The sequence below is a fragment of the Jaculus jaculus genome, chromosome 3 (genome assembly GCF_020740685.1).
Source record: "Jaculus jaculus isolate mJacJac1 chromosome 3, mJacJac1.mat.Y.cur, whole genome shotgun sequence".
NCBI classification, from domain to species: domain Eukaryota; kingdom Metazoa; phylum Chordata; class Mammalia; order Rodentia; family Dipodidae; genus Jaculus; species Jaculus jaculus.
In genome coordinates, this window is record NC_059104.1 from 151,244,893 (window position 1) to 151,266,423 (window position 21,531).

Genomic DNA, 21,531 nt, shown 5'->3' on the forward strand with positions numbered 1-21,531 from the left:
AGGGGCGCAGGAGACCCGGGCACGGGGAGCCCCGGCTCTCGCCATGCGGTGAAGGGCGAGCGGTGCGGCGGCGGCGATGAGTGCCTCTTCGGCCACCGGCGTGTTCGTGCTGTCCCTCTCGGCCATCCCGGTCACCTACATCTTTAACCACCTGGCGGCCCAGCAGGAGTGAGTGAGCGCCCGGGGGTCCCGGCTCGGAGGCCGGGGGTGGGGGGTGCGTCCCGTGGAGGATCGTCCGTCTGTCCGTCCGGATGGGACCCGGGTCCAGCGCTGGGAGGGAGGTGACGGGCTTGTCGCCGGCCCTGAGTCGGGGTGACCGCGGTCAAGCTACCGCAATGCTCCTTGTCCGCGAGGAGCCCAGGCGCCAGTGGGGAGCCCCGCTCCGGCCATGCTCGCCTCCCTGCCCTCGCCCCGATCCCTTCCCATTTTCACGGGAACGTTTCCTTGTATGGACTTTGACATACTTAATGCTTCTTAATTTTAGAAACTGTTGTGGGGTGTCTAGCAGGATAGCGCTGGCTCTGGCCTGGCGTTGCCGCTAAGGGGGAATGGCCTGACCTCAGTTTTCTGGTCTGTCTAATGGACTGTATTTGCGCACTGTCGTAAGGACCCGGTGAGAACCGTCTGTGAAAGGCGCCTTGTGAGTGGAACCGAGGCTGGGCGCAGCCCAAACAGAAGCTGAGCGGTTCAATGCTAAGGAAATGGGTGGGGCTGAAGGAGGCAGCTGGAGCTGTGGGTCCCGGGCTTGTCTCTCACTTCTCCAAAGGGATCTACTGGCTGACCCCCCCCCCCTCCGCCTCCCTGTCCCCGCCAACCGTGGGCAGCTGAGTGCCTGGGCAGACAGTGGAAAGGCGCCAAGCCTCCACGCCTGTTGAAGTTGGTTACTGTCCGTGGGGAGGAGGAAGGAACCCGCCGTTTCGCACAGCAGCTAGTGCTAAGGAAATTGCATCAGTAGTACCCTGAACCCCCGCTCCCCCCCCCCAGTCCTTCAGACACGGCGTAGGGGGAGGGCATGGTGAGGAGAGTGTACACCCTGGGCAGTGCTGTGGTCACTTTATCCAGCACCCTACTGAACGCTCACTTTCGGCACGGGCTGTGTCTGTCCTTGGGCTGACCCAGCCTTTGGTGCATCTCCTGGAAGAAGTAACTCTGGACAGTCAGATGTCACGTGCCTATCAGTGGACAGTGCCAGGGGATCCTAGCTCCTAAAGTAGCATCACGTACAGTCCAGTGGACATTTATTGACCACTTCCATGTGCTTAGGTCCCATTGCAGGTGTTGGGAACCTGGCTATAAAAGGCTGGGGTGGCATGCAGTGAAACAGACATCACCAGGTACACACTGCCAAGGCAATGAAAGGGAGCGACTAGGAAGGGAGCTGGTTGGGGAAGGCTTCTGGGAAGTGGGAACACATCAGCTTTGGCCAGATCTGGGAACTGAGCCTTGCCGGGCAGGGGAAAGGGTGAGTAGTGACCCGGAAGTAAGTGGAGGAAGCACGTGTTTGGAGGGAGAGCAGCCCAGGAAGGAGAGTAGAGATTAGAGGATGGACCCCAAAGTTGGTCTTCAGCCACTGGAAGATGAACAGGGACTGTGTTCTGCATCGCTGTGTGGTACTGATCACCCCGTCCAGCCCTGCCGTGAATAATCTTGAATAATTCTTTCTTGTCCTTCTGCAGGTAAAAGTCCCACTGGCCCATGACTCCCCCATCTTCACCTTTTTTTTTCCAGGACCTTGCTCCTGCCCTCCCCCCACACAAGTCTAATGTCTGTTCCATTCTTTCAGTGCCCCCAGCATTGGTTCCCCCCTGAGTTGGACAGTAGCAGAAGTTTTCTCTGGTCTGAGTCCCCTGCACATCTCTAACCCTCAGCCCCAACCCCAGCCCACTCGCGGGGCCTAAGCCACCTTTGCTCCTCTATGCCGGTTTCCCGCCCTCCCTCTTCCCTGTCCTTGCTGCTGACTGTCAATTTGATGGGTCCTCCCAGCCAGGCCCTCTCTCTGCTGTGAGCCCTCTCAGCCCCGGGGGCTTTACCTTTCCCACACACGAGCTGCATCCTGCGGTCAGAGCGCACTTTCCCAAGCTGCAGCTCTGATGTGTAGCAAGCTTTCAGTTAACGCTTCCCTTTCTTAAACTTGAGCTTCCTTCCCACCAGGGCTTTCCAAAACTCCGAGAAACAGGCGGAGCAGATAGAGGGGTCCACAAAGGGTTGCACACACTCTCTCTTCCTCTCTTGTCATTCTCATCCAGACATCCATCAGTATTCCCAAAAGGGCATCAAGAACTTCTCCCATTCCCCCCAAACTAACAACATTTTCCTCCTTGGGTGAAGTTGTTGCTCTTTAACTGTCACCCAGAGCCCCTGTTAGACCTGCTTCCGCCTGCACTGAGCAGGTGCTACACTTGGCTGTCCCCAGAGGGTCTCCAGGGAGGGGGTGGGAGGCAGAGATGACCTGCTACCCTAGTTTTCCTTTGCTCTTGGTCCTCCTCAGAGGCAGGGGCTGTGAAAGAGAGGATGTCGTGAACCAGTTTACACTGCTGCCTTCTTGTACTCCAGCAGAGCCCCAGGCCTGTGAGTTTTCTGGCTGTGAGCTCAGCCCTTGATACCCACCGTCGCCTAGCAGACAGCACTAACCTCAGGCTCCTCATGATCCAGAGCCTTGCAGCATATGGAGCACACCTAGCCACTTCCTTCCCCAGGAGAGGCCTCAGCCCAGGCATCAGACTTGTGACTCATAGCAGTTTCCTCGTTCTCTCACTTGTGGGACCAAAGTGGAGGGCTCTGGATCATCCACTGGTGTGCATGCCCAGAAACACCCATGTTTTACTTCTTTTTTTTTTTTTTTTTAATATTTATCAGAGGGGGAGAGAATGAGAATGGGCACACCAGGGCCTGTAGCCACTGCAAACAAAGTCGCATGTGCTACCATGTGCGTTTGGGTTATGTGGGTTCTGGGGAGTCCAACCTAGGTCCTTAGGCTTTGCAGGCAAGCACCTCAACCACTAAGCCATCTCTCCAGCCCTTATTTCTATTTTCAATACTTTATTTCCAAGGAGAGAGGAAGGGAGGGAGGGAGAGAGAAAGAGAGAAGAGGAGAGAGAAAACCAGACAGGGTGTGCTAGGGCCTCTAGCCACTGCAAACGAACTCCAGATGTATGCAGTACTTTGTGCCACTGGCTTTACGTGGGTACTAATGAACCCTGCTCATTAAGCATGCAGGCAAGTGTCTTAACTGCTAAGCCATCTCTCCAGACCCCCATGTTTTATTTCTAACCAGCATGTAGACACAACCAACCTCTTTCTCATCACAGATGTGTTCCAGCAATTACTTCTTCCTACATCATCTATCGTTCGTCCATCCTCCATCTGCCCGTCATCCATTCATTCACTCCCCCTCCCTCCATCCACCGTTTTCTTCTTCTTTCCCAGGGGTGTATGGTGCAGGACATCCTAGTGTTTGGGCTGTGGTGCGGCGGGGTCTCGGCTGAGGAGTGGTGCTTCTAGCAGCTCTGAGGGACCCTGGATTGCTGCTGGGGTAGCAGGCCACGGAGCCCTTTGGGTAGAATGGAAGCCCTGTCAGTGCTGGGGAAATGGCATGACCCTATGGGAGGCAGAGTCCAGAGTCCACGGAGACAGTCCTTGTATTAATCTGGTACCCCCGGGGCCCGCAACAGGCCTGCCTCATAATGGAACAGCATGCACTTGTCTCCCTGAAAGGTGTGTGTGGTCTGGCTCTCGTGGTGCCCAGTGTGAGGGTTTCTGGCTGGCCCAGAGGAAGTGGCAGACTTAATGGTTAGGCCTGTCAGCTGCCAGGGGGAGGGTTGGAGGAACAGGAAGGTTAAGGCAGCTGGCCAGCAGCCATATTAGGGGCTGGGTAAGGTGGGGAAGAGGCAGAACCAGATGGCCAATATCTGTGCCCAGATACAGATGGAAGAGGAGAACGATGACCCCGGGCTCTGGTCCCCGAGTGTCACTGGCTGTATCAAGAGAGGTCAAAGTGCCGCAGATAAGCTGCCCTAACTCTTCAGTGCTGGGGAGGAGGGAGGGGAGCGATGCCTTTAGTAGTCAGGAAATTCCAGGCACCATTGTGTTTGTTGTGATTAGTGACCACAGCCCTGTTTTGGTCCTTACAGTTCCTGGACAATTGTGGGGGTTGCTGCCCTCATCCTGCTCCTGGTGGCCCTGTTGGCTCGAGTCCTGGTCAGAAGAAAACCACCCCGGGACCCACTATTCTATGGTAGGCCTCTTCCCAGGGAAACGGTTTGCATTCACTCAGTAACAGGACCCTCAGGCACATATTCCTCCTCCTGGGCTGCAATTGCTCTGAGTAATGGTGGCTGGAAGCATGGCACCGTACAGAACAAGGCCCTTCCTTCTAAGCGCTGGCCCCTCCCAGGCTGCAGCGCCCACCTTTCAGGTAGGGTGCTGGTGGAGGAGGACTGCAGGGCCAGAGAACCTACTCTTCTGAGTCCCCAGTATGCTCTTAACTTCGGCAGCCACTTGCAGTATCTTGGCCTGGTGGTGAAATGTGCCATCCTTAGTGTGTACATTTGCGTAAAGAGGAAGACAATAACACTTACCGTGAGGGAGTCGGACAAACATCAATATTCGTTGGGGACTCAGATTAGACAAAGGAACGTGTATGTTAAATAAACGAAAATGACTGAGTATGTTGTGTGCTGGCTCAAAGTCCTTCAACAATGTTGTCTTATTTAATCCTCACAGCAAATATCTATCTTCTGGTCGATGGAGCGAAGCTCAGAGAGACTAGAAATGTGGGCTGGAGACATGGCTTAGCGATCAAGGTGCTTGCCTGCAAAGTCAAAGGACTCCAGGGTTCAATTCCCCCAGGACCCATGTAAGCCAGATGCACAAGGTGGCACACGCATCTGGAGTTTGTTTGCAGTGGCTGGAGGCCCTGATGTGCCCATTCTCTCTCTCTCTCTCAAATAAATAAATAAAATAAAATATTAAAAAATAGAAATGTGGTGAGGGTCATGGAGCTAGTGAGAACAACACTGACCCCCTTGTCATGACCGTGACCATGCCCTTGCCCTTCCATGAAGCGTGTTGTCTCAGGCAAAGCTCTGACTGCCCTTGGCGTGTTTCCTGTGGCCAGGTACTTTGCTGCGGCTTTGTTTGTTTGAATGAGGAAGGGTCTTGCCCTAGTCCAAGCTGGCCTGGAATTCACTATGTAGTCTTACGCTGGCAATCCTCCTACCTCTGCCTCCAGAGTGCTGGGATTAAAGGCGTGTGCCACCACGTTCCCCAGTTTACTGGGCATTTTATTTATGAAGTGTCTACTTTTGTTATGCTGATGTCAAACACTCCCACATCTCAGCATCTACAGCAATAGGCATCTCTTTTTCTTGCTCGCTGACTGTGGGTTGGCCGCTGCCCCTCTGCTTCAGGCTGTGGGCTAGATTCAGAGCTGTTCCTTAGGTCTCCTCAGGGGTCCGCAGAGCATGCCTCCCTCATGGCAGATCCAGAGCCGAGGGCCAACGGAAGCAAAGGGATGTCTCTAAGCCTTGGCTGGAGCTGACTACGTAAGGCCAACAAGCTGTCTGACCAGCCTATCATCAAAGGTGTGGGGAGAATTCTTTGCCCGTGATGGGCTTTGACAAAGGTGGGAAGGAAAAGAATACTTATGTGACCAGTTTTTCCTAATTTACACATCAAATACTGAAGCTTAGAGAAATTAGGCTTAAGGTTTCATGTCTGGCTGGGACATGAGCTGGGCCTCTCTTTGGAGCCCAGGTCCTTTCTCCTGTCCCATGCCACCTGCTTAGATGTGGCCCCAATCTACCCCCTAGGATGATCTCCTGCTGCACTCTGTCCCTTCTCTTACTCCACACTTAACTCCATACCCCTCAAGAAGGGACCCCCATTCTGAATCCTTCACCTGTGTACTTGGCTCTGTTCCCACTTTGAGGACCCTGCAGCCTCAGGGTCAGGCATTGGGTCAGGCTTCTCGACCACCAGGAGGCAGAGATCACATTGTCATCTCTAAGAGAGCATCTGACCCTCCATGGGTGTCAGCAGTCACTAGTGGATGACGTACCCAGTACCTCCTTTCTTGGAAGATGCGTGGTGGCTAATGGTCCTGGAGGCAAAATGACACGAACAGCAAGCCTCCAAGGGGCCCAGGGACGTGCACACCGCAAGGGGCGCACAGAGGCCTCACTCCTGCCGGATGAGGCTTTTCCGCTCTTCTTTCTCACAGCCTTTCTATACTCACTACTGGAGTTTTCTTTTTCTTTTTCTAAAATATTTTATTTATTTATTTGAGAAAGAGAGAAAGGCAGCTAGAGAGAGAGAATGGGCACTCCAGGGTATCTAGCCACTGCACACAAACTCCAGACACATGCGTGCCTTGTGCATCTGGCTTTGTGTGGGTCGTGGAGAATTGAACCCCGGTCCTTAGGCTTTGCAGGCAAGTGCCTTAGTCGCTGAGCCATTCCTCTTACCCACCACTGGAATTTTCCACCACCCCTGCTGACTCCATAGTCTCAGACTCCAATTTGTCACCACTTGAAAATGTTGCTTCTTTTTTAAATTTTGTGTGTGGCACGCACGTGTGTATGCATGTTCACATATGTGAGTGCACATGCAGCTATGTGCATGTGGAGGCCAGGGGAAGACTTCAGATGTTACCCTTTAGGAACTCCATCTTCCTCTTTTTCAGAGTCCCTCATTGGTCGGGAGCTCACCAAGTAGGCTAGACTGGCTGGTAGGTGTGTCCTGGGGAGCCTCCTTTCTCTGCCTCCCCAGCCCTGGGATTTCAGGCAGGCATTTCCATGCCTGGCATTTTACACGGGTTCTGGGGATCAAACTCAGGCTCTCAAGCGTTCAAGGCAAGCACTTTATCCACTGAGCTATCTCCCCAGCCCTGAAACCGAAGTTTTCCGGACACACTTACGTGTCCTGAACCTGATCGCCCACTGCACTGATACCCAGCTCTGCTCCTCAGCTGTTGGTCACCTGTAGTTCTCCCTCCCCCTTGCTGAGGCATTGTGGTGTCATGATAGGACAATGCGATGTCACAGTTGTGTTTTGTGATGATAATCTAGGCATTGTTATGTCACAGTGGGGTATTGTGGTAACACTTTAGGGCATTGGGATGCCCTAGGGGGTATTATGATGTCACAGGGACGAAACTGTGATGTCATAGAAGTTTTGTGATGTCACAGTTGATTATTGTGATGTTCTATTTGGGCACGTGGTTGATACAGTTGTACACTGTAATGTCCTAATAGTGTAATGTGATTATATAATAGACATTTTTTTCTGTGGCATGTTTTCTTTCTCTCTCTCTCTCTGCCTCTTTTTTTCTCTCTCAAATAAGTAAATTAAAATAAAAAAGTTATATAATCCCTTTTCAGCACCCTCCTTCTTCCCTCCTCACACACTCCTCTACTGAATCCTCTCTTATTTCCTGCTATTCCATCTTCTGTTTTATTTATATATTTTGGTTTTTTGAGGTAGGGCCTCGCTCTAGCCCAGGCTGACCTGGAATTCACTATGTAGTCTCAGGGTGGCCTTGAACTCACAAGAATCCTTTTATGTTTGCCTCCTGAGTACTGGGATTAAAGATGTGAGCCACCACACCTGGATTATTTTATTTTTAAAAACATTTTAAATTATTTGAGAGAGAGGAAGAGGGAGAGAGAGACAATGGGCATGTTAGGGCATCTTACTACTGCAAATAGACTCCAGATGCATGTGCCACTTTGTGCATCTAGCTTGATATAGGTATTGAGTAATCAAACCCTGGCCCACAGGCTTTGCAAGCAAGCTCCTTTAATTGACGAGCCATCTCCCTAGCCCTCTCTTCTACTTTAATATCTTTTTTTTTTTTTTTTTTTTACTAATAGTTTTAAATCCATTTAGGAAAGTCTCACAACTGGTAAGATTTTCTAATGGGACATCTATCCACCCTGAATATTCAGTTGTAGCATTGTGTATGCATTTTAAAAACCTCTGGGGGCTGGGTATGGTGGCGCACACCTTTAATCCCAGCACCCAGAAAGCAGAGGTAGGAGGAGTGCTGTGAGTTCAAGGCCACCCTGAGACTACATAGTGAACTCCAGGTCAGCCTGGGATAGTGAGAGACCCTACCTCTAAACACAAAACAAAATAAAACAAACAAACAAAAAGCCTCTGGCCCTTTTCTTAAAGCCACACACATTGTCACTTGCACATCAGTTACCTGTCTAAAGATCTCTAGGGTGGACTAGTTAAGATGTTGGACACTCTCTGAATTGGTCTGTCTCAGACATTAAGATGACACTCTTAAGGCACCTTTTAAGTCATTCTTCTAAGCCCGGTGGTCAACTGTGTGCCTCTTTAGCCAGCTAGTTGCTGGCTTTGCTCCTGCTGCCAAGGTGGGCATCCACCTGAGGGAAGTGGAGGATGGTGGGGATGACTGACAGTGTATTCTGGGGTGCTGTCATTGTCTCCCTGAAGCATATTCCCTAAGTGAGGGGCAGGAACATAGTGGTCCACGCAGGTAGGAGGAGGCCCCACCGAGGGCTGCGGGAGCACTCTCAGCAACATTCTGTGATGACTGGTGGATGTGCCGAGCTTGTTACCTGTCTCCTGCATCTCCTTTGTTCTAGTGTACGCAGTGTTTGGATTCACCAGCGTGGTGAACCTCATCATAGGACTGGAGCAAGACGGCATCATTGATGGGTTCATGACACACTACTTGAGAGAGGTAAGAGGTTGCACCTTGGTCATGTGACTCAAACACAGGCCACGGACACAGCATTTCTTCCTTTAGTCTTCTCATTTAGCGGAAGCAGGTCTCTTCCTATTCTAGGCTCGGACTCACATGACAAGTGAACCACACAAGGCATTTTGCCCCTACCAGCCCTCCCTCACTCCTGAGGCACCTAGCTTGAAAATGAGTTTAAGCGCTTGGGTAGCTGTCACTAGATTATGCTCTCTGAAATCCCAAAGCAGTCTTAAATTTCTGTGTTACCAAAGCTGGACATGGTGGCTCATGCCTCACTTAGGAGGCTGAGGTAGGAGAATTGAAGCACGTCTGGGCTACATGTCCTAAGACCCTATCTCAAAAAAAAAAAAAAATTGTGAAGTATCAAACATAACTACATAAGTACCTAAGTTATTTGATTATGATAATTAACACCCTTCTATCTAAAATAACACTTGAAGAAAGCAGTCTTATTATATACTGAGCTGAATCCAGCCCCTGAAAGGTTAAGTAGTCAACTCAAGGTCACCACAGGAAAGGAGCTGAAAGTATATTCTCTCTCTGTTTCAAATAGTGAGGAGCTTTGTATGTCACCCCAGGGGCTTACATGGCGTACAGTCTATGAGGGGAGAGTTTGCACCAAGCAATAAGGCTTGCAGGGAAGGGTCCCTTGCATGAGCTGAGACATCTGCACGGTTGCTTCTGCAGGGCCAGCAAGGGCATGATGGTGTCCGGAGGCAGCGCAGGGGAAGCAGAGAGGGGGTGAGCCTCAGGGACTTTGCGTGCCTGGAATGAGTAGGGATTGGGAACCAGTTGGGTATGATCGGCGTGAAGGCCAAGAGGACGTTTGGATTCCTCTTTGGAGTTTGTTAGAACACTGGCCGTGTGTGTGAAGTCCAGCGCACAGGAGGACGGGTTAACTTTTGCAGAGCGTCATTGAAGCAGGTGCTGCCTCCCACCCTGGGGAGCTCACTGTCCAGAGCTGCGGGGGAATGGCACTGTCCTAGGTACGGTGCGAAGGCTCACTGTTAGGCACAGCTGAAAAGACTCTGGGGGGGAGTCGGGAAGCCTGGCACTCCCAGGGCATTTCCGAATGGCTGAAAGGGGAGCATGTGTTCTCAGGATGGAGCAGGGAAGGGAAAGGCATTCCATGGACAGCTCGGACAAAGGTTTAGAAGGTGGGGGGATAGCAGCCCTGTCACCCCTGAAGAGTCGAAGGCTTCATGTTGAGCTCATCTGGGGGCAGGTGACGTTGTGGGTGCTTAAAGGACATCTGGCAGATGTCACCGCCGGCTGGGCTGCTCAGGACTTGATCTATGAGGCCTGGTGCTAGCAGAGAAAATGAGAAGGAAAGCTGGAGTACAGCTGTGGCATGGTCTGGGGACCCAGTAGCTACACAGAGGGGGGCCTTTGTCCTGCAGGCATGTGGGGTAGAGAAATAATAAGCCACACGGGAGGCTTACGACTCTTCATCTGCGCTGGAGTGGGGCGGACAGGAGGAAGGGAAGGCAAGAGGAGCTTTGGGAAATGTAGCGGGCGGTCCACTGGGGGACGCTGGGCCTGGGGAGGCTGTGATGAAATGGGAGGGTTGCCCAGGGTGACTCTATGGAGGTCAAATTGCCAAAAGACTGCATGGGAGCAAGAAGTAAAGGGTGAGCCTGTGAGGGGGAGCTGGGGAAGTTGATGGTTTCACCACCAGTGTAGAGAGGCCGCATGGGCGTTGGCCCGAGGGAGAAGGGGTGAGTTAGAGGGGTTTGGGTGAGTCTAAAGGGCCTGTGGACCATCAAGTCAAAAGATGTCCGTCCAGCCCCCAGCAGAGGCCAGTGCCGGCTCTGAGAGCCAGGCGTGGAGGCATTACTGCCCGGAGCCATGAACCGGGAAGCAATTATCCAGCCAGAGCATGTCCGAGAGAACGGGCATGGGCCAGGCATGGGTCTAGTCCAGGTTTGGTATTGTTTCCTCCTCCACTGTGGCTTTGATCTTGATTTGATTGCATTGGTGGGGAAACGACAGAACAGTCCTTGCCCCGGGGAAACATGAAGTTTCAGAGAGTGCCTCGCTCGCTCGGCTGGCTGCTCACGCTTCCTTGTCGGGGAAAGGGCCTATGGCACTGGCGCTTTAAGGAGCCCTGGGAGGTGGGCCAGGGTGCACGCACATCGCACATGGGGGGAAGGAAGAAAGGAAGACAGGGTGGAGGCAGAACAGCTCTCTACACCCCGCACAGCAAACAGAACCACCTGAGTTCATAGTTTCTCACCTCATTTGTGTACACAAAACAAAACTGTCAGGTGGAACGATGGGTCGGTTGATGGCAACCCCGCTTCCGTGCTTTCTGTCTGTGTGTAGAACTGGGACAGGAGCACCTCTCCTATCCTCTGCCCGGACCGCCGTAGGAACAGCATGAATAAATCACCACTAGCCCGGGGCTCTGGGGAGCTGGCTCTTCCCCTGCCGCTTGTCTGGCCGCAGCCAAGAACCAGTAGGTATGGATTTGGCTTGGCTTCAGCGAGTTGGCTGGGATCGCCCATGTAGCCATCACCATCCGATGCCTTTGTGTTATTTTACAAACCTGTATGGACCCCCGTAGGCCAGTTACTCAGGCATTCTCTTACTTGATGTCAAGGCAGATCTTGGTTTTGGCCCCAAGGGTAAAGTTATATTCTCACATTCCCACCAACCAATAAGCAGCAGTTTCATCTTAGAGTAACACCAGTTAGTTCTGCTCTTTTATTTGCCATATAGGTCTGGTGTTGTGCACTTAAATGCTTGAGTCGTATTTGAAGTAGATGTCTTTTTAATGCTGTCTTTAGGGCGAACCCTATCTGAACACTGCCTACGGACACATGATCTGCTACTGGGACGGCTCTGTTCATTACCTGATGTACCTGGTGATGGTGGCAGCCATAGCATGGGAGTAAGTTGATTCATTTGGTGTGTGGGCCTCCTTAGTAACCGATAAGGGCCATGCGCATAGAGGCAAATACATAAACAGGTATATTAGATGGGAGTGTGCATTGCATAGGCATGAGTTGGGTGTGGCTTTATTTTCCTTGTACCACTGCCTTTTTGAACATATCCCTTTGAATTGCTCCCTGACCATGGTGACAGCTCAGGCAGAGTGACCCTTTAGTTTGTGGCCTTTTTTTTTCTTTTTAAAATATACTTTATTAGGCTGGAGAGATGGCTTAGCGGTTAAGCGCTTGCCTGTGAAGCCTAAGGACCCCGGTTCGAGGCTCGGTTCCCCAGGTCCCACATTAGCCAGATGCACAAGGGGACGCACGCATCTGGAGTTCGTTTGCAGAGGCTGGAAACCCTGGCATGCCCATTCTCTCTCTCTCCCTCTACCTGTCTTTCTCTCTGTGTCTGTCGCTCTCAAATAAATAAAAAAAATTTTAAATATACTTCATTAATAACCACCATACATATATGCAATGTTCCCTGACTGTTATCCCCTCACACCACCACTCTCCTTTGTCTTGCCTTCTGTGCCCTCTTCCATTGCACCCCCTTTTTCCAATTGGCCCTTCTTCTATTTTGTCATTTTCCCCTCCTATTATGCAGATCTGGCATAGGCAGTGACAGCTACTGTGAGGACGTATATGCAACGCCCACTTTGCATCTGGAAGACAGCATGTCAAAGCACTCTGCTCCATCCTTTGGCTCTTAACATTCTTTCTACCACCTCTTCCACAAAGGTCCCTGAGCCGTGGAGGGTGTGACTTGAGAAGTCTCAGTGCTGAGCACTCCACTGTCACCTCCTCCCAGCACTCTGATGTGTTTTGAGTCTCCTTAGTGGTCACTGCTGTCTAAAAGTGAGAAGCTTCTTGAGCCAGGCATGGTGGCGCACGCCTTTAACCCCAGCACTCAGGAGGCAGAGGTAGGAGGATCGCTGTGAGTTCGAGGCCACCCTGAGACTCCATAGTGAGTTCCAGGTCAGCCTGGGCCGGAGTGAGATCCTACCTCAAAAAAAAAAAAAAAGAAGCTCCTCTAACCAACAGTGAGGTATTAATATTTAGGCATAAACATAAATATTTAGAGAGCATAACATATCCAGTTAGCCAAACAACAGTAGTAGCTTCCCTACTAAGACTATGACCTTCCCAGCCACAGGCTTCTGACTAGGTTTTCAGTACCTGGCAGGAATTCCCACATGTGAAGCCGATCTCAGGTCCAATCAGGGTCTGCTTATGTTTTCTAATAAGAACACTCGTATTTTTAGGAATCAAAGTACAGCAAGTTCAATTCAAAGCCTCCATCTCTCTTCAGTGTAGAGTTTCAGCGATAGCTCCAGGTATTGGAGCTGCACCTGGGCTTGGGGCTTGGTCATTCCCTTCATAGCTGTGTGGCTGGATCCCCTGAGAGAGTGAGTGTCCTTGGGATGAAGTCTACAGCAAGTTGCTGTTTTCTGGGTACTAATACTCTCCATCGTGAGATGCTTGCTGTGGCTCATGGGCACACGTGCGCTCTTTGGAGACTTCTGTGACAGGGGTCTTTGCATCATGCCAGTCCCTGAATTAAGCAGTGTCTGAATTTTCACACCCCAACCAGTGTGGTTTACCCATAGCTTCTTTCTGTGTCAAGAAGGCAGTCTTTCTCTCAATTTTCACAATTTCATATATATATATATATATATTTTTTTTTTTTTTTGACTACTTACCTCTTATCCCCTTTCCCACTAAATTGCTTCTTCATCCCATCTTATTCCATTGTGGTGTGAGTGTGTGTGTGTGTGTGTGTGTGTGTGTGTGAGAGAGAGAGAGAGAGAGAGAGAGAGAGAGAGAGAGGGAGACACTGGCTCACTGAGTTTGATGAGTAGGGTTGCTTACGTGAGCATGGGTGGGGTTATTTAATAGAGTACAGACAATTTACCAGAGTTTACACACCTCCTCCTCTTCCTCCTCCACCACTAACCATTAGCTGTCAATAGCTACTCTGGGAGGAGTGGGGTCCTGTGAGCCCCTCCCCAGGATGGAATGTTAACCGGCTCAGTCTTGTGCAGGAAACCGTAGTTTTTGTGAACTCACGAGTATAATAGCCGTATCTTATCCAGAAGATAGCCCAGAAGGCACAGTCTTTCAGGAAGGATTCTTTGGAGAAGGTTCAAGGTAGCTGCTACCTTCCCCAGCCTCCACTTGGCTCTAAGTTAGAGAAAGTCACACGGTGCTGGCCCTTGGAAGGCTGAAATGCAGCTTCATCGGCTGTGTCCCCTTGCTCCCCATCATGCAGTCAAGGACAGTCTATTTTCCTGAGACATCCTCGTGGGGCTGGTCCATTCAGCTTGTGGGCTGAGGCAGGGCAGAAAACACCCAGCGCTCCCACCTCTGTTTCTCTCAGAGCGTCAACTTCCCGAGTCCTCGCAGCCTCTGCTATGCAGTTGCTGGGTTATCAGTTGAAGGGAAATTTTGTCATAGTTGACATTAGGGCAGATGTCTGATAGCTCACAGAACACATGTCTCCACCCCTGGGGTTTTGGTCAGAACTCTATGTTGCCACAGGAAGCCATTTACATCCTATTACTTGTACATACAGTGATTTAAAATATGGGTCCAGTGTCTCTTCTCTGAATCTTCTTTCTCCTTGCATGCTGTGAACTTCACACGCAACGGGAAAATGCAGAAGTCTGGTCACCGATGAGTACAGTGCGGTTCTGCAGCAGATCAGGGTGGTAAGGGAAGGGTAATTTCCTAGTCAAAGGACACAAAGAAACCCCCATAGTAGATCACGTGGGGAAATGGTCACTAGGGCGGTGCGCATTACTCGATTCAGTACATTTCTGTTCATGTGCTCTGCTAGTTAGAATAAGAAACAATGATGACAACCGTCCTTTGGCCAATAGTATCCAAACACACATTCACCAAACCAAGACTTTTGTTCTTCTTGCTATTACAGGGAAAGTTACAGAACCATTGGCTTATATTGGGTCGGATCCATTATAATGAGCATTGTTGTTTTTGTGCCTGGAAATATCGTAGGTAAGGCATTTTCACCTTAACATTCATTTCCTTTTTTTTTTTTTTTGGTACTAATAGGCTCTTTTAAGCAGGGAAGTCATTTTATAGCTTTATAATAAAGTGATTGGATGCCAACCTTATGAACACTGGGTTTGCAAGATTATTCCTCTACCCTTCTACGCTTTCACCTTTGCAGAAGTGCCCGAGAGAACAGCTTTCAGCAGAGTGCCTTGAACAGTTAGGTGACTTTGATGTGCAAATGTTTTTTACAACTTTTTGTCCTATACAGAACTCCTGACACACTAGAAAAACTTGTTAAGTACATTTGGAGATTAAGATTTTTGAAGGCTAAAGTAAAAGAGGTTATTGACACATGGAGAAAATTAGGATATACAAATATATTTTTTTCCAATATTGTATAGATGAGACATTGATGTTAAGTGAACATCTAATAGTTTTAAATTAACTTTTTTGGTTTCATCTTATACAACATATTGCCTGGTCCATAGCAAAATTTTAGATGATTTGAGGTGGGAGATATCTTAAATATTACTTGTACTTACATATGCTTGGGAAAACTTTTGACTTTATTTTTCTCTCTCTTTTAAATAGGGAAATATGGAACACGAATTTGCCCTGCCTTTTTCTTAAGCATACTATATACCTGTCTTCCTGTCTGGGCTGGTTTCAGAATCTATAATCAGCCATCAGAAAGTCAAAATTATCCCACAAAGGTGATTTTAAATTCTTCTTTTATTATTATTATTAATTATTATTATTACAAGAGAGACAGAGAAAGAGGGAAAGAGAGAGAGAGAGAATGGGTATGCCAGGGCCTTTCAGCCACTGTGAACCAACTCCAGATAATGCGCCCCTTTGTGCACATGTGTGACGTTGCGCACTTATGTCAATTTGCATCTGGCTATGTGGGACCTGGAGAGTCAAACATACATTCTTAGACTTCACAGGCAAACACCTGAACTGCTAAGCCATCTCTCCAGCCCTAATTTTCTTGTTTAAATGTAACCTTGTTCTCAAAGGGTTATTGTTGCCTGGTCACTAAATTGCACTGTGCCTCCAAGGGGAAGGGCATTTGTGGGTACTGAGTCTGACTGCTGAAGTGTAACATTTGTTGACATTTTTCTTAATGGGGTGGATGGTCTGCATTCACTTCTCTTAGCCAGGCCACACTTTTGGGAACATTCTGTGTCAGTGGACCTTGGCTCTTGCCACCCCATACTGCACTAGGGTGCTAGGTGAATTCCAGTGTGGGACCTGCCTCAGTTGTTAATGGCTTGGATGAGAGCACATAGGCACCTCTGGGAGCTACTGCTATTCAAGGTAATCCACAAAGCCATGGGGCCCAAGATATCCAGGCCAATGGACGCTGGCTGCAGGACCTATTCAGTGACCCCTCCTGACCATTCACAAAGTGATTAAGGTAGCCTGGCTTGTACTATGTTAAAGTCTTCATTTCTTCCTCTTTTATGAATATTAGATCCGTGAGCAAGGTCATTTAAGCAAAATTATTATGTGAAGATATAAATGACTAGATAGACATAATTAATTATTCACTTTACAGAAACATTTTTTTTTTTTGAGGTAGGGTCTTGCTCTAGCCCAGGCTAACCTGGACTTCACTATGTAATCTTAGGGTGGCCTCGAACCTACGGCGATCCTCCTACCTCTGCCTCCCAAGTGCTGGGATTCAAGGCATGCGCCACCACACCTGGCTTTACAGAAACATTTTAAGAGTAGAGTTCATTAAATAGCTTTTTGGGAGTGCTAGGGATGGAGTCTGTGGCCACCTGCATGCTAAACAACTACTTTACCACTGAACTGTACCCCCAGTGCTAAAATACATTTTAGTTTACATTTGTATTTCTTTTGTAAATATTTAGATGTGCTGTGTAAACTCAAGCAAGCATACTGGCAGCTGGTACACTCTTACACAAATAGCAACCTCGTCAGCCCCTGCTTCATTGCTTTGAAAGGCCCTATGTCAGTGTGGGGGCAGTGTCTATGCCTCCGATCTCAGCACTGGGGAGGTAGAAGAGGAAGATTGTGAGTTTGGAGGCTGGCCTGGGCTACAAAGAGAGTTTCTACATCAGTCTCAGCGACATACTGAGGCCCCATTTCAAAACCCCCACAAAACTATGTATGATGGGAAAATGAACATCTCCATTATTAACAGTGCTATAACAGATGTATGGATTATTTTCTACAGTTTTATTTTTCAAATAAATGTATTTTATTCTTATAATCATGAAAATGTTATTTCAAGATAAATAAATAGGAGCCAGGGAGATGGCTCAGTGGATAAAGTACTTGCTACACAGCGTGAGGACCTGATTGTGACCCCCAGATTCCATGTAATGCCAGAAGCTGTGACAGGGCTTCTGCAATCCCAGGACACCTAAGGTGATATGGGAGGTGGAGAGAGGAGAATTTTCCAGAGGCTCACGAGCTCACTAGCCTGGTGTGTGAAATGAATGAAAAAAATATGGACTAGAGTTTAGAAGGGCCTTTCAAGATCATTTGGTCCAATCTCTTCATTTACAGAAGAAACTAGAACTTGGGAATCTCTAAGTCCCGTGGTCAGTGGCCTAGGCTATGAATTGTGAATCTTCAATATTCTCACATCATACCATATACTGCTTAAGTGGACTTCGGGTTCTTCTGTGGGGCTGTTTTATAACGACAAACTCTCTCTTAGGTTATTCAAGAAGCCCAAGCAAAGGACCTGCTGAGAAGACCGCTTGATTTAATGTTGGTTTTGTGTCTCCTCCTGGCAACTGGGTTCTGCCTGTTTAGAGGTTTGGTAAGTACAGTATATCAAAGTGAATATGTGTGCATGTCCACAAATCAAATGACTTGTTAACCTGGAGCTTTAAATTGGCTTCCTGCCACTTCCCTCAGGCCTGCACCCTCAAGGGGCAGCTCATCCTGGGTTATTGATTACCACCTCATTCAGGTCCTTAGGTCAAGCTCTATCCAAAACTATCATCTTGTCCTTGTTTTAGGACCCCAGAAAAATTACTTGTCAAATCTCATTCTCTCAGCTTTGTCTTTTCAATTTAAATGTGAATATTTTTGCTTTTTTTTTTTTTTTTTTCCTGAGATAGGTTCTCACTCTAGCCCCAGGCTGACCTGGAACTCACTCTGTAGTCCCAAGCTGGCTTTGAACTCACAGAGGTCCTCCTACCTCTGCCTCCTGAGTGCCGGGATTAAAGGCGTATGCCACTATGTTTGGCTTAAATGTGAATATTTTTGGTTAGGGTGATTCCATGAAACCTCAGTACAGTGGTGGCACGGGGGACATGCAGATGGTCTTGAGTGGGGATCATGGGAGGGAGGACAGAGCCTGACCAACAATTCACATTTACGTAGGGTTATGTGAACTTCTCACTGGCCAGAGCAATGCTGAGTAAATCAACAGGTATGTAGTCTGATAAACATGAGGACACATGGCCTTTCAAGTTTTTCTCTTTGCCCCTTTTCACTTTTATAGTGTCAAGGTTAAGAACAAGGTTTATAAGCTTTGGAGTTGGAATTCTGGCCATTTGTTAGTTGTGTTGCCTTAGGAAAATGATCCAATTTCTTTGACCCACAGTTTTCTCCTCTGTAAAATACCAGTGACCACGTTATAGTACAGGTTTTTAATTTCATTACTATTTTTTATTTATGGGGGGGGATTAATGTGGGCATGTCAGGGCCTCTAGCCATTACAAATGAACTCCAGACACGTGAGCCACCATGTGCATCTGGCTTATGTGGGTTCTGGAGACTCAAACTTGGGTCCTTAGACTCTACAGTCAAGCACTTTAACTGCTAAGCCATCTCTCCAGCCCTTATAGTACTGTTTTGAAGATTAAGATAATGGGTGCCAACCTCCTGGTGCAGGACCTTGTTCACAGAAAGTACTCACTGAGCAAATGCTGTTACTGTCTTCACTAATCAGTGAGCCTTCCCAGTGAGCCAGTCTTCTTAACTTGTTCTTAGCAGAAACACATTTGGGCAACTCAGAATTAGTTTGGTTAATGATTATTTTGTTTCATAATCCACGTCAATCACAATTGCCATTCTAAACCTGCCAGTGTAAACTGAGGTAACCAACCCATTGTACTGAGGTTCTCTGGCTATAAAAAGAGGCCATTCAAGAATCAGGGTGAGGTGTTGTTTTAAGAGTTGTCCCTGTGAGTGGCCAGTTTATTCCTAGAGAAGTTGACTGAGATGAAAAAAGACTCAGAAAAGGGAAGAGAGGGATGGAGAGGTGGGTCAATGGTTAAGTATGCTTGCTTGAAAAGCCTGATAGCCCAGCTTTGATTCCCCAGTACCCGTGTAAAGCCAGATGCACAAAGTGGTGCATGTATCTGGAATTGGTTTACAGTGAGAAGAGGCCCTGGCACATCCTCATTATCTATCTCTCTTTCCATACAAATATATATATGTATGGAGAGAAAGAGAGAGAGAGAGAGAGAGAGAGAGAGAGAGAGGGAGAGAAGAGAAGAGAAGAGAAGGGAAGAGAAGAAGGCCAAGTCATACTCCACAAGATGGGCCTTTGGCTGGTTTGCTATAATTTCCAAAATTCACACACCAGCACATGAGACCCAGCTATATTTCTGCACAGCCGTATCCAATTTCCTTTTGCACCTGAGAGAAAGATGTGTGCATGCGTGGTGGGTGGGCTTTTGGGTAAGAGCCCTTTTTTTTTAAACCATCTCTGTCACTGATCTATAATCTAAATGTTATCTAGGTGGGACATTTCATTTATGGCCAATGACATATGGAATGGTGCTTGACGGAGGTAACTTAGTACTGTGCCAAAGAGACACTTGTCTATTTCTATGGCCCAAAGTCTATTTTGCTGGGACCAAACCTGCTCTCTTTCAAAGTGGACAGACAAGAAAACCCTGCTTTCAAAGTATTGTTCCTAACTGCCCCCAAAGGAACCAGAGAGGTGTATGTTATTTACTTTTTATGTGTTTGTGTTTTGGTTTTTCTAGGTAGGGTCTCACTCTAGTCCAGGCTGACCTGAAATTTACTATGTAGTGTCAGGGTAGCCTCGAACTCACGGGGATCCTCTTACCTCTGCCTCCTGAGTGCTGGGATTCAAGGTATGCATCACCATGCCTGGCGAGTATGTTTTTTAAAAATATTTTATTTATTTGACCAGATGGGGGGGGCGATAGAATGGGAGCACCAGGGCCTCTAGCCACTACAAACGAACTCGAGATGCATGTGCCACCTTCTGCATCTGGCTTTACGTGGGTACTGGGGAATCGAACCTGGGTCCTTTGACTTTGCAGGCAAGTGCCTTAACTGCTAAGCCACCCATCCAGCCCCGAGGATGCTAATTTTGAATCTTGCAAAGTCTAAAAAGATTAATTTGGCACAGAAATGCATTTTTCTTCCAGCGGGGACTGGTTGACTAGTCACTCCCAGGAAACGTGAAACTGGCTGTGCTTTGGCTAGCTAAACTTAAACTAGGAATGTCAGCAGAATGATTTGCAAGCAGAGAGCAGCAGCTTCCATTTCCTGCTCCACTATTAACTTTGGCTCAGTCCCTTTAGAGAGGTCTGCAGGCTTTCTGTCAGTGATGTGCCTGTAAGATGCAGAATAGCTTGTGACTAAACTTGGCACACTTCGCCTTATCAGCAAACCCAGAACCAGACATGATTGTATAATGAATTTGTCACTTTTGTCCTTAGATTGCTTTGGATTGCCCAGCTGAGGTCTGCCGATTATACACACAATTTCAAGAGCCCTACCTGAAAGATCCTGCTGCTTATCCTAAAATTCAGGTCAAGTAGTTTCAAAGCCTAAGATGCTTTTGCCAAGTTAATTTTTTTCTCTCTCTTTCAACTGGGAAAATGTGATTCTATGTAGAAAATAGAAATTAGCATTTTATCTTTGAAAATGTGAATCTTCTGTGCTTTTTGTTCAGGCCAGGCTGCTAATTTGTGATTATTTCTTTGCTCAATACAGATGCTGGCCTACATGTTCTATTCTGTCCCTTACTTCGTGATTGCGCTTTATGGCTTGGTGGTCCCTGGATGTTCCTGGCTGCCTGACATAACGCTCATGCACGCTGGAGGTCTAGCTCAGGTACTAAGAATACCCTCTTTTGAGAAGGTTCATATGAAAATCTATTTTTCAGTGTTTTGGAGTGGGAAATAGTTTTCCAGTTTTTTCTTTAGGAAAAACAACAACAAAAAAAGATACCATGATACCCTTTGGTAGCTGTCATCTAGTTATGCAGATGAGAAACCCAAGGTTAAATGACATTCGGTTTATTCCCAAGGTCAGTGTTAACAGGACGATTTCTTAACCTAGGAACGCTAGGACTACTATAAAGGAGTTGAGAGCTAGAATCCTCAGGAAGTCTGTCTAACTTAAGAGTTCAGAATGCTGCTGCTGCTATACTGTGCGGCACAGAACCATGGCAGACGCTTTAATGTATTTTCTGCTTCTGGAGAGCTGGGCCTGCTATTCAGTTCCCTGTCCTGGCACCTAGCCAGGGCCCTGCCTGACAGCCACTGCCGTGACCTGGGAACGAGGAGTGGTTCATCCAGAAACTGAGCATTATGTACTCACAGTGCAGGAATCATCGTGGCAAAAGGACACTAGAGTCTACAGGGCTGAAGAAGTTGCAGTGTTTATGAGGCCACCGGGTCCAGCCCTTCACAGGCTGCTTGGATTACTATTCCTAGAAGATCTGATAGAGCAACCAGAAGACCTGATGCCTGAGGAAGCACTGGGCACCTCCTTTGCTCTTTTCTTTCTTGAACACTCAACCCCATCTTTTTTTTTTTTTTTTTTTTCCGAAGTAGGGTCTCACTCTAGCCCAGGCTGACCTGGAATTCA

At 48.2% G+C, this 21,531-nt stretch overlaps 1 protein-coding gene across 3 annotated transcripts in view; it reads left to right on the plus strand.

Annotated features, from left to right (window-relative positions):
- The window catches only part of Tm6sf1 (transmembrane 6 superfamily member 1), a 27,030-nt gene continuing 5,499 nt past the window's right edge, over positions 1-21,531 (plus strand). The window contains exons 1-9 of one of the 3 annotated variants that reach the window (XM_004658227.2): positions 10-168; positions 4,131-4,234; positions 8,616-8,713; positions 11,524-11,627; positions 14,603-14,685; positions 15,277-15,398; positions 17,381-17,485; positions 20,376-20,468; positions 20,653-20,772. In XM_004658227.2, coding sequence (XP_004658284.1) covers positions 77-168; positions 4,131-4,234; positions 8,616-8,713; positions 11,524-11,627; positions 14,603-14,685; positions 15,277-15,398; positions 17,381-17,485; positions 20,376-20,468; positions 20,653-20,772 — 921 coding nt within the window. In that variant the 5' untranslated portion in view covers positions 10-76. Of the gene's footprint in view, positions 169-4,130; positions 4,235-8,615; positions 8,714-11,523; positions 11,628-14,329; positions 14,379-14,602; positions 14,686-15,276; positions 15,399-17,380; positions 17,486-20,375; positions 20,469-20,652; positions 20,773-21,531 lie in introns of those variants that run through there. The other 2 variants (XM_045146594.1, XM_045146595.1) reach the window with 2 other exon arrangements.